Below are 11,007 nucleotides of genomic sequence, written 5' to 3' on the forward strand. Positions count from 1 at the left end.
ATTCTACCCATAATGTCCTTATGGATAGAAAACACTCTGACTGTAGTCAAAGTATTAGGCCTTTATAATGGCAACTTCATTCCAGAGTGATAATAAAGAAATAAAAAGAAATTTACCACATGAGAATATGCGATTCCCTGAAAACAAAGATATAGAATTTAATAATAACAAAGAGGATCAGCATAATTAAATGATGTTTTGGTACACGAAATATACTTTAGTTGATCGCAAGACAATATTTTTTTGTCTTCTTCCACACATAAAAACGGATAAGTGCGCCCAGCTCGCGCACATAGTAATGCATTGTTAAATGTAAAAAAATATACAGCAACAATTGTTCATTTGGCTACAACAAAGAACATTGGCCATAGGATAAACAAACTTTCTACTCTTTCTGATGCATACCTACCTGTCTATCTAGCAATATATATATATATATATCTTTGTCTGTCTGTCTTTGTTTTTACTAGGGGATCGTGGGTGTAAAATCTGAAGTCTGTTCACAACTTTAACGCGAGTAAAACAATATTTTTTAAATAATCAAAGTAAATATATTAAATATTGATTTCTGACATAGGCACAAAGCTACAATATATATATATATATATATATATATATATATATATATATACATACACACATACACACACACAAGGTGACGACTATGGTCGATAAAATCGACTATAGTGCTTTCAACAGGAGTTACGAGCTTCAGCTAAATATTGTATATTACAGAGAGATTCGGCAGAAACACACAGGCCTTTGAATAAGTTATATAAAGAAAACAGCAATAATATTGCTTATAACAAAGCTAATAAAACTAATGCGCTCATTGCTTATTTTTTAATTGCACAGTATTCAGTAATTCATAGGAAGACGATCCAAATAACATACGCTAATAAAAATGTAAAATCAACATTAGTAAATATTGTAGGTGTAATTTAGGTACATTTTGAATGAATAAAAAAATTCGGCAAAAGGCAATGACGATTGTCAAGATGAGAGCGACGACCTAAAACGATGATTTGTGACAGTTATTTGCTGTGAAATGAAATGAACATGAACTGGTGCGTACGGGTACTGAATCACTAAGCTAAGTAAACAACATTAATAATTGCTTATTGCGAGCTATGTAACACTTTGGGAAATATTACTGTTGTTTTTATGTACTCCATTGGCATAAGTTTTGTCAATGAGCCTAGATATGAATATTCGTGTCACTTCCACCGAATATATACATACATACATACATATATATATATATATATATGTATGTATGTATTATGTATGTATATATGTATATATATATATGTATATATATATATATATATATATATATATATATATATATATATATATATATATACCTTGTTTTATAGTTCTTCATGTAGACTCGATTAATGCTCTCTCTCTCTCTCTTTCTCTCTCTATATATACAACCATAACATATATAAATCTACACACACTCACAGACACACACACACACAGATACGTATGCATGTATGTATATATGTATACATATGCGTGTAAATGCACACACACACACACACACACACACCTACACGCAAGCACAGACACACACACACATAGATATAATTATGCTGTCAGGAAATCTGTGAGAAATATCTATGTCACGAAGGGAGGACAAATTTCTAGCAACCAGGGCAAGAATAACAAAATAAACAGAGCATATTTCAAATTTCGTATTCATCTGGAAAAAAAAATAAAAACAATAATAATAACAATAAATATGCTTGTCGATTTTTATCAATGCTTTAGCAGAAGAAAATACCAAGTCTTCAAAATCGATTAAGTTTAAAATATGATGGAAATATTATAAGATATGAATAAAGCTACCTAAGGCGACATTCATAATGCGGACTCCCGAGTGAAACTGACAATTGACTTTTAATTACAGTGAAGGATTTATATCTTAATTATTATTATACAGGGAAGAAAAGAAGAAGGAAAATCAGTTTAATTCTGAATGATTGTATAATGAAATAATGCTCAAGGGACTGGGACTTGATTAGAATATGTTTAGTAGAGATGGTAATTAAGAGTCAACTAAAATAAATAGCAACCAACCTGGTAGCAGATCCGAGGAAGGTCGAGGCAGACAGCACAGCAAAGAATACCACAGAGCCTTTCTTCGAGCTTATACTGTTCACTTCCTTCGATTTGATTACTACACTCTACTTTAGGTTTTTTCTTTATTGGTTCGAAGTTTTCACTGTTGTTTTCTTTATTACTGTCGTCCTCTTGCAAACTCTCCGTTTGTATACGCGGTGGGCTCCGCTCCGCCATTTTGTTTGTTTATAAAAATTTTGAAAAAACTAAAACGTCTCTTACTCTCTCTTTCTCTATGTTACTCTTTCTCTTTTTCACTTTCTCTCTTACTTTCGCTCTCTTACTATCTCGATGCTCTCTCTCTCTCCCTCCCTCCTCCTCTCTCTCTCTAATGTTGCGTTCGTTGGTTGATACGTAAAGATGACGTCACTGACTCAGAGCTTGTCTTGTAGTAAGTAATAACAGCTACATACATCGGTGCTTTTGGGATGTGTACATACATCCTACCCACATCAATAAAATATTCTAAATCTGGATGTATCTTGTATCCCCTCTCTATGTAACTAGATTTTAACATGCCTCAGATGTTTGCATATATTTGGTATGGTATGGTATGGTATAACTTGTACCATTTCTAGTAGATGTCACTGATTTTTGGATAAGAATAACTCTCCGTTGTATTTACTCAAATATGTACAATAACAATGCTAAAAATTAGTGACATGCTAAATTTGGACGTATCTTGTATCGCTTTTCTGTGTGACTAGATATAACTTGCCTTAAAAGGTTTACATATATTCGGTATGGTATAACTAGTAAGTATCGTTATTGTTCTTTTATTAGATGCCAGTGCCATTTGGGTAGACTACATCTCTTTCTTCATTGTATTTACACAAATATTATATCCCTCTCTGGTGGGGTATCTTGTATCCCCCTCTATATATAACTGGATTTAACTTGCCTTAAAAGGTTTACATATATTTGGTATGGTATAACCAGCAAGTATCTTTCTTAGAGACTAGTGACGTTTGTATTTGCACAAATAAATACTACATAAAAATGACATCAGAAAAATGTGGATTATGTAATATTCAAAAAACTCGGCGAAGTACGACCTATGGTGGTACAATAGAGGGGTCACTCATTTTTTAAAAATCACTTCTCTCTAGAAATTTTTATATTATTGTTTTGTTTGTTTGTTTTTGTTGCTGTTTTTCTTTATTGCGGGTGGGGTGAGTCTGTACTTTCCATTTTAAAATGAAGTACAGGAATCTCCACAATGAAAAAAAGAGGAGGAAAAAAAAAGTAAAAGAAAAGTACCAGTCCTCGGTAGCGTAGTGGTAAATATCCTCGCTTGTCACGTAGGAAACTGGGGTTCGATTCCCTGCCGGGTACGTGATAGGCGCTTTTCAAAGCAGTGCCCCAGTCAAATTATAAACAAGTAATAGGTGAAAGATAGTAATTAAACTTTTCAAAAAGAAACGAAATCATAAAAATAAAACTATTTTTATGATTGTTCAGTCTCACTGCGTGGCACCTTGGGCAAATGTCTTCTAATATAGCCTCCGGCCGTCCAAAGCCTTGTGAGTAGATTTGGTAGACAGAAACTGTAAGAACCCCGTCATATATATGTGTGTGCATATGTTTGTGTGTCTGTGTTTGTCCCCCCGCCCCAACATCGCTTGACAACCGATGCTGGTGTGTTTACGTCCCCGTAACTTAGTGGTTCGGTAAAAGAGAGACCGATGAATAAGTACTAGGCTTACAAAGAATAAGTCCTGGAGTCGATCTAGTTGACTAAAGGCGGTGCTCCAGCATGGCCGCAGTCAAATGACTGAAACAAGTAAAAGAGTAAAGAGAGAGTATTAAATTCTAGTTCACTTATAGAAAGCGAAATGATACTACACTCATGCATTTCTTTATTGAATGCTCTTTGTATAATTTGTCAGATAATGTTTTTGTAGAATATCTGACGAAAGGTTTTATCGAATAATCTTTAACCAAGGTTGTGTTTTTCTTTCATTGTATTTTAATAAAGGAGTTTTGTCTAAAGAGGATTATCCGAGGGATGAGTTATCTGGATCCTATCCACGTCAATGAAATATTCTAAATCTGGATGTATCAGCTGCTAACCACTTGTCTCACCACAGGTGATTTTGGTTAACACGGGTATTTAAGATTTTGAATATAGTTCTTCATTTGAGCAATATACTTGTAACGAGGCCCAGAAACGAAACCTTACAGCTCTATTAACAAGGATAAGACCACATTTAGATCAAGCGATGTACCTTGAATATCTACCAATCATTTTGCAGCGATATCACCCCGTATTATAGAATGTTCTTTGATATTTCCGCGTGAATAGGGGTTATAAAAAGGAAAGCGCGTTAGAATCAGCGCAGAGGTTAGAGAAAGTTCCAGAGAAGATAGACAAACACAAAATTGCAGGGTTCTGTTCGACATGTATTTAAAAGAATCCCTTCGTCTACAATACACAGCTCCTAGCACGTACCACGAACACAATATCCTCACCTCTCACCACACAAATAAGCAGGTAACCAATTCTGAGTTTAAAAAAACAAACTTAAGGAGCACTTAGGCACGAAAGACAATTTTCTTGATTTCTACTCAGTCCTAGGTTAAAGGAATCGACAACAATGAAGAATAGAGTATTTTACCCCGCTTCAAATGTGATCCTATTCATTTCTGTTATTAAAGCACCTAAGAACTAGTTGTATGCTGTCGACTTAATGTGACAGTCCCCTGAAGGGAATAATACTACTGTTGGTTAGCCTAGGAAGCTTAAGTTGACATTAAGTTGACAGCATACAACTACTTCATCGTATCACTACTGCATAAATCTCTCTGAGAGATTTAGAAATGTATTATTTTTACACCTAAGAACTGTTCTCTACTTCTGGTAAAATACTCTACTGGCAAGCAACTAGGTAATTATGTAAATATTGGTTTTATCTTGGGACAGCACGCAGCTTAACATCACACCAATATATAAATGCCTACTTAACGCCAGATACTTTATTACAACTGAAGTTCTCTCTCAAGAAAAATATCCAGCAAAATAACAAGAAACTGGCTTGTATCTTGCATGCTGAACAGGCGAAACTAAAAATTCTGAAACGTCATTAGTTCAATGATGGAAAGAATGAGTTTGTGAGTGTGTGTGTGTGTGTGAGGGAGGGGCGTTTATGTGTTGCCAGACAAATAAGTAGTATTCACAACACAACTCTATGAATTTAGAACTTCAATCGTTGACACCAGTGACCAGTTTACTTTTGTCAACACTTTTGCAATCTGATAATGTTACATATGATATAAATGTTACAAGCCACTGAAGATTTGGCAATGCATTTTGACCATATACTATACACGATGTAACTAAGACTAATTTTTTTTTGTTAATGAAACGTACGTAAGGTTGCGTAGCCAAATACCTTATAAACAATCTCTCTTGTTTTGTAACATTCTGTGTGTGTGTGTGTGATTGGGTGTGTTTCTTAGTAACAAAAAATAACAGCATTCAACTATACAAAAATAGTGACGGCGTATAATAATAAATCAATGACGATCATGTTAACAGACAATGCGACCACTCCTTACACTTTTCACAATTATAGTTAAATAATCAATGTAACAATAAAAAATAAGAGATGCTTGGGAGTTGGATGCCTGAGAAGAGAAGGTGTTCATCTTCGCTTCATCATATATCTAATGTTAAAAGCTTGTACTGGACTCAACGGTCCAAGGATATCGAAACTGCTTTCATAATTTTGACTGCGGTCGTTATATAGATGAGGGAGAGAGGGAGGAGAGAAAGAAAGAAAGAGAGAGAGAGAGAGAGAGAGAGAGAGCATGAGTGAATGAATATGAGTGTCAACGGCCTTTGTGTTGCCCTTCACTTGTAGGAGTTAGGTCACTCCATGTTGCAGATTCGTCATATTTAATGAATCTGGCCTCCCGTATCAGCTGATCGGGAATAATGCCTGGTATGAACACATGACTGCGTTCTGTTCTCTTTTCTGTCCTGTCTGTCACTTGCCTGTCACTCTGTCTGTTACTGTTCGTCTATCTGTCGTTTGCTTCTGTCTTTCTTTTTTACTAATCAACCAAGCTGAGTTGGCTTTGACTGATTCGCTATCAACAACTTTTGGTTCGTCATGTATTTTTGCTAACGCCAGACAATGAACTAAATGTGTTATTGTTGGGGCATCATTGGTTCGTCTTTTTATGACATCACTCAATGTAAAAGATTTTTGTTTATGAAAATGTTCTTAACTGGAAAGGATGGGGGTTCAAATTATGGCAGAGATTTGTTACATTAATCTCCTGAAACAACGAGCAAAATCTAGGTGTAATACATGATCTGCAGAAATATAGTTGTTAAACAACGAATATGAGAATACGTGTTTTTTAATATGCACACGAAATGCACATTAAAAGGTGGATGTGATGCAAGATTAGAAATAAGCATCTCAGGTACCAGCAGAGAGAATCTGAACTGTTGTATAAATAAAAACAAGTTTATTCTGAACGTAATGTGGCACCGAATTTGATACATACTAAAGTGTATCTGAATAGTGAAACACTGCATGTACAAGTGAGTCTGAATATAGCGCAGTATATAATATTTAAGTGAGTCCGAATTTGGTGCAGTTTCATACTATCAAAGTCAGTCTGAATATGATGCAAACAGTTAATCTGCATAGACGTGCAAGCTGCAAGTTTGCATAGCTCAAAAACCATATATTCTCAACTCATGGTACATCAGGATTTATGGCAAGGAAGTGCAGAGACGAAGTGTGCCTGGCACTGTAGTTATGAATTGGTGTTGTTGGTAAAGCAAATATGACAACTAGAAAGAAAAACAAAAACAAAAACAAAAAAAAAACATGCTGGATGCGCTGAGCCGAGTAAGCTTCCTTTATATACATTGTAATAAGAGCGAAGTCTTATAGAGGGATTATGATAAATATTTGAAAGAAAAAATCTCAGAAAGTATAATCTGTTTTGCTTTTTGCAAATGTTTGGAGAATATAATAAATGGTGTTAACGTGTCCGGTCAACCTAAGTTGTATAGCAAGTTTAAGAGCTGAAGAAAAGTGTAGTAGTGTAGTGTGAACTCTTGCTAAGAAACGAAAAGTGCCGGGGACTATAGCTTAAGCTTGGTACAGGTTTGGAGAACTTTGCTGAGCGTACGAATATTAGGGTGCATGTGTGGTATTGAATGCATGTATGTTGCCATAAGGAAAATGCAGAAAAAGATAAGTGCTCCAATAAAATGAAAAAAACGAACACAGGAAACCTTTGTAAAATAAGTAAAACATTCTTTTCTACTTTAGGCACATGGCCTGAAATTTAGGGGGTAGAGCCAGTCGATTAGATCGATCCCCAGTACGCAACTGGTACTTAATTCATCGACCCTGAAAGGATGAAGGGCAAAGTCGACCTCGGCGGAATTTGAACTCAGAACGTAAAGGCAGACGAAATACCCGCTAAGCATTTCGCCCGGCGTGCTAACGTTTCTTATTTCTTTATTGCCCACAAGGAGCTAAACATAGAGGGGACAAAAAAGGACAGACAAAGGGATTAAGTCGATTGTATCGACCCCAGTGCGTAACTGGTACTTAATCTATCGACCCCGAAAGGCTGAAAGGCAAAGTCGACCTCGGCGGAATTTGAACTCAGAACGTAGCGGCAGACGAAATACTGCTAAGCATTTCGCCCGGCGTGCTGACGTTTCTGCCAGCTCGACGCCTTAAAATAAAATATTGTTATTATGTGAGTGCAGATGGATGGTGAATAAACGAAAGTAGAAAACCACGAAAACAAGTTTGCACAAGAACTGAACTTTGGTTGTATGTAGCTAAGTAGAAAATTGAACATTGCTATGCTGTAAAGTTTTTTTACAAGGGTCACTACGTGATGGATATGAAGTTAGCAGGGTTAAAACTACTGAAAGAAACTAGCTGCTGTTACATCTGTGCATTTAAGATATGCAGATAAATGCATACAAAAAATATTGTGTAAATAGGCTGAGAGGACATGTTAATATTTGTGTTGTGTAAAGCGGCGAATCTTTAAGCACGCCAGGCAAAATGCCTAGCGGCATTTCGTCCGGTCTTTACGTTCTGAATTCAAATTCCGCCAAGGTCGACCTTGCCTTTCATCCTTTCATCCTAAAATAGGTACCAGTTGAGCAATGGAGTCGATGTAATCGACTTACCCCCTCCCCTGAGCTTGTTGGCCTCGTGCCCAAAATTTGAAACTAATATTTGTGTTTTGCATGCGGAGAAGAATACTTGTGTAACCCAAGTAAGGAAATTAAAGCGTGTACGCGAACAAAGCAAAGAATTTAAATTAAAAAAAACAAACAAACAAAAAGGCATGTAATATAAGCAAATGAAGAAAGTAAAAACAAAAATGAGAATATTCATTGCTAGACATAGCAGTTACAAAAAAGAATCAAACATGAGAAATTAGAAATAACAGTGAAATATCCATTTTTTGTTGTTGCTGTTTTGCTTAGTAAAAAAATGTCTTTCTAGCAATGGAAAAAGATCGTCTTAGTAAAAAGTGTTACCAAGTAAAAAGATTTGCAGAAAGTTTAAGAAGTTGCTTTGTGTGTGTGTGTGTGTGTGTGGGTGTGTGGGTGTGTTTTCGTGCATTTTTTTCTTCTTTTTTGTTGTGCTTACTCGGAAGTTTCTGCTGAAAGCTCTAAGGCAGCACACTCTCTGGATATATGACGTCATAAAGAGTTGGATGTCACAAGATTCGTGCTGCGTGATGCAGCTGTGTTGTCTGTCAAGGTGAGTCACCAGTTTAACAATAATAATAATAATAATAACGTCACCAACTTAACACTAGGAAATAAGGTATGCTGGGAAAGTGGTTGGATAAGAAGAGTAATTGTCCCTTTTCAATACATCATATGTTTTACTTCTTAAAAACTTGTGAGGTGGTGAGTTGGCAGAATCGTTAGCACATCGGACAAAATGCTAAGCGGCTTTCGTCCATCTTTACGTTCTGAGTTTCAAGTTCCACTGAGATCGACTTCACCTTTAATCCCCTCGAGGCTCGATAAACTTAGTATCCGTTGCGTATTGGGGTCAATGTAATCGACTTACCCGCTCGCCCGAACTTACTGGCCTCGTAACAAGATTTGAAACCATTATTAAAAGCTTGTATTGAACACAACAGTCCACAGAAAAAGGAAAAAGAATAATGTCAGAAAGTTCGGATCTTAGTTGTGACTTTGTTAGACACTTTCTATGGCCGTGGGTTGATGAGAGACAGAAACAGACAGGCAAAGCGATAGAGAAAGAGAGAGAGAAAAAAAGAGAGAGAGCCAGAGAGACAGACAAACAGACAGTGAAAGAAGGAAAGGGAGAGAAAAGGAGAATGGATATGAGTGTCAATAGCCTTAGCGTAGCCCTATGCTAGTTGGAGATAGGTCTCTTCATGTTTTAGACTCTTCCAATTTGAGGTATGAGACGTTTTGACATGCCTTTTTGGTGCCACTTGCTAAGTGTCGCAGATTCAACGCTGACTTATTTGACTTCAGAATTTTTTATGTTCCTTCAATTTCTCTCTCCCTCTCTCTCTCTCTCTTTCCCAATCTCACTCACTGTTTATGTGTGAGCATCTAGTGAGTGTAATCCATCTATCCTTATATCTCTCTCAAACCTTTTCGCGTGTTTGTGTTTGCCTCCAGTGCTAAAAAGTACTGCCGCCAAAATTGGTTGACTATCCAGTCAGCCGTACAAAATCATTAGTGTCCCAGCAGCAGCGCCAAATCGTCTTAATCCACGAAATTTGATGAGCCCGGCCGCTATTCACTATCAGCCGATGTTGACATCAGCTGATAGTGAATAACGACTGATGTGAACAAAAGACTGTATTCTGTTCTCTGTTCTTTGTTAGTTGCTTTGTCACCCTCTGTCTGTGACAGCCTGTTTATTTGTCATTCGCTCTTGCTTTTTATACTAATGAAATCAATGAGCTATCAACAATTTTTAGTCAATAATTTTGCTGATGTCAGTCAATGAATTTCATGTCAAATTGTTGAGTGTCGTTGGTTAGTTTTTTTTATAACGTCATCATCATTCGATATGGATTATGAAAGAATCAATGTCATTTGTCTTCTATACGCTTCTTGTTATTTGCTTCAAGTATGAACTTGTATTCTCGGCTGCACTAATTTATTCATTTCACCAACCTCCAAAGGATAAAAAGCAAAGACGATCTCGTCGGAATTTGAACTCAGAAAGGTCTGCCTTAGTAATAATAATAATAATTCTTTCTATTATAAACACAAGGCCTGGAATTTGTGGGAGGGGGATAGTCGATTACATCGACCCCCAGTGTTTCACTGGTACTTAATTTATCGACCCTGAAAGGATGTTCCGAGTTCAAATTCCGCCGAAGTTGACTTTGTCTTTCATCATTTCGGGGTCGACTAAATGAGTATCAGTTACGCACTGGGGTCGATGTAATCGACTTAATCTCTTCCATCAAATTTGTTGGCCTTGTGCTTCCAGTAGAAAGAATTATTTCTATTATTTAAAAGGTGGCGAGCTGGGTGAAATGCTTAGCAGTATTTTGTCTTGAGTACAAAATTCCGTCGAGGTCAACATTGCCTTTCATCTTTCGGGGTCGATAAATTAAGTACCAGTTGAACACTGAGGTTGATGTGATCGACTAGTCCCCCCCCCTCCCCTCCAAATTTCAAGCCCTGTGCCTTTAGTAGAAAGGTTTATTATTAAGGTGGCGAGCTGGCAAAATCGTTAGTACGCCGGGCAAAATGTTTAGCGGCAATTCGTCCGTCTTTACGTTCTAAGTTCAAATTCCGCCGAGGTCGACTTTGCTTTTCATCCTTTCGGTGTTGATAAATTATGTACCAGTGAAACACTGGGGTCGATC

At 36.6% G+C, this 11,007-nt stretch overlaps 1 protein-coding gene across 1 annotated transcript in view; it reads right to left on the reverse strand.

The window, feature by feature from the left end:
• The window catches only part of LOC106879531 (zinc finger TRAF-type-containing protein 1-B), an 18,536-nt gene extending 16,142 nt beyond the window's left edge, over positions 1-2,394 (reverse strand). The window contains exon 1 of the mRNA XM_014929160.2: positions 2,089-2,394. Coding sequence (XP_014784646.1) covers positions 2,089-2,307 — 219 coding nt within the window. The 5' untranslated portion in view covers positions 2,308-2,394. The remainder of the gene's footprint in view (positions 1-2,088) is intronic.
• Between the last annotated feature and the right edge of the window lie 8,613 nt (positions 2,395-11,007).

This window comes from Octopus bimaculoides, chromosome 20 (assembly GCF_001194135.2).
Source record: "Octopus bimaculoides isolate UCB-OBI-ISO-001 chromosome 20, ASM119413v2, whole genome shotgun sequence".
NCBI classification, from domain to species: Eukaryota; Metazoa; Mollusca; class Cephalopoda; order Octopoda; family Octopodidae; genus Octopus; species Octopus bimaculoides.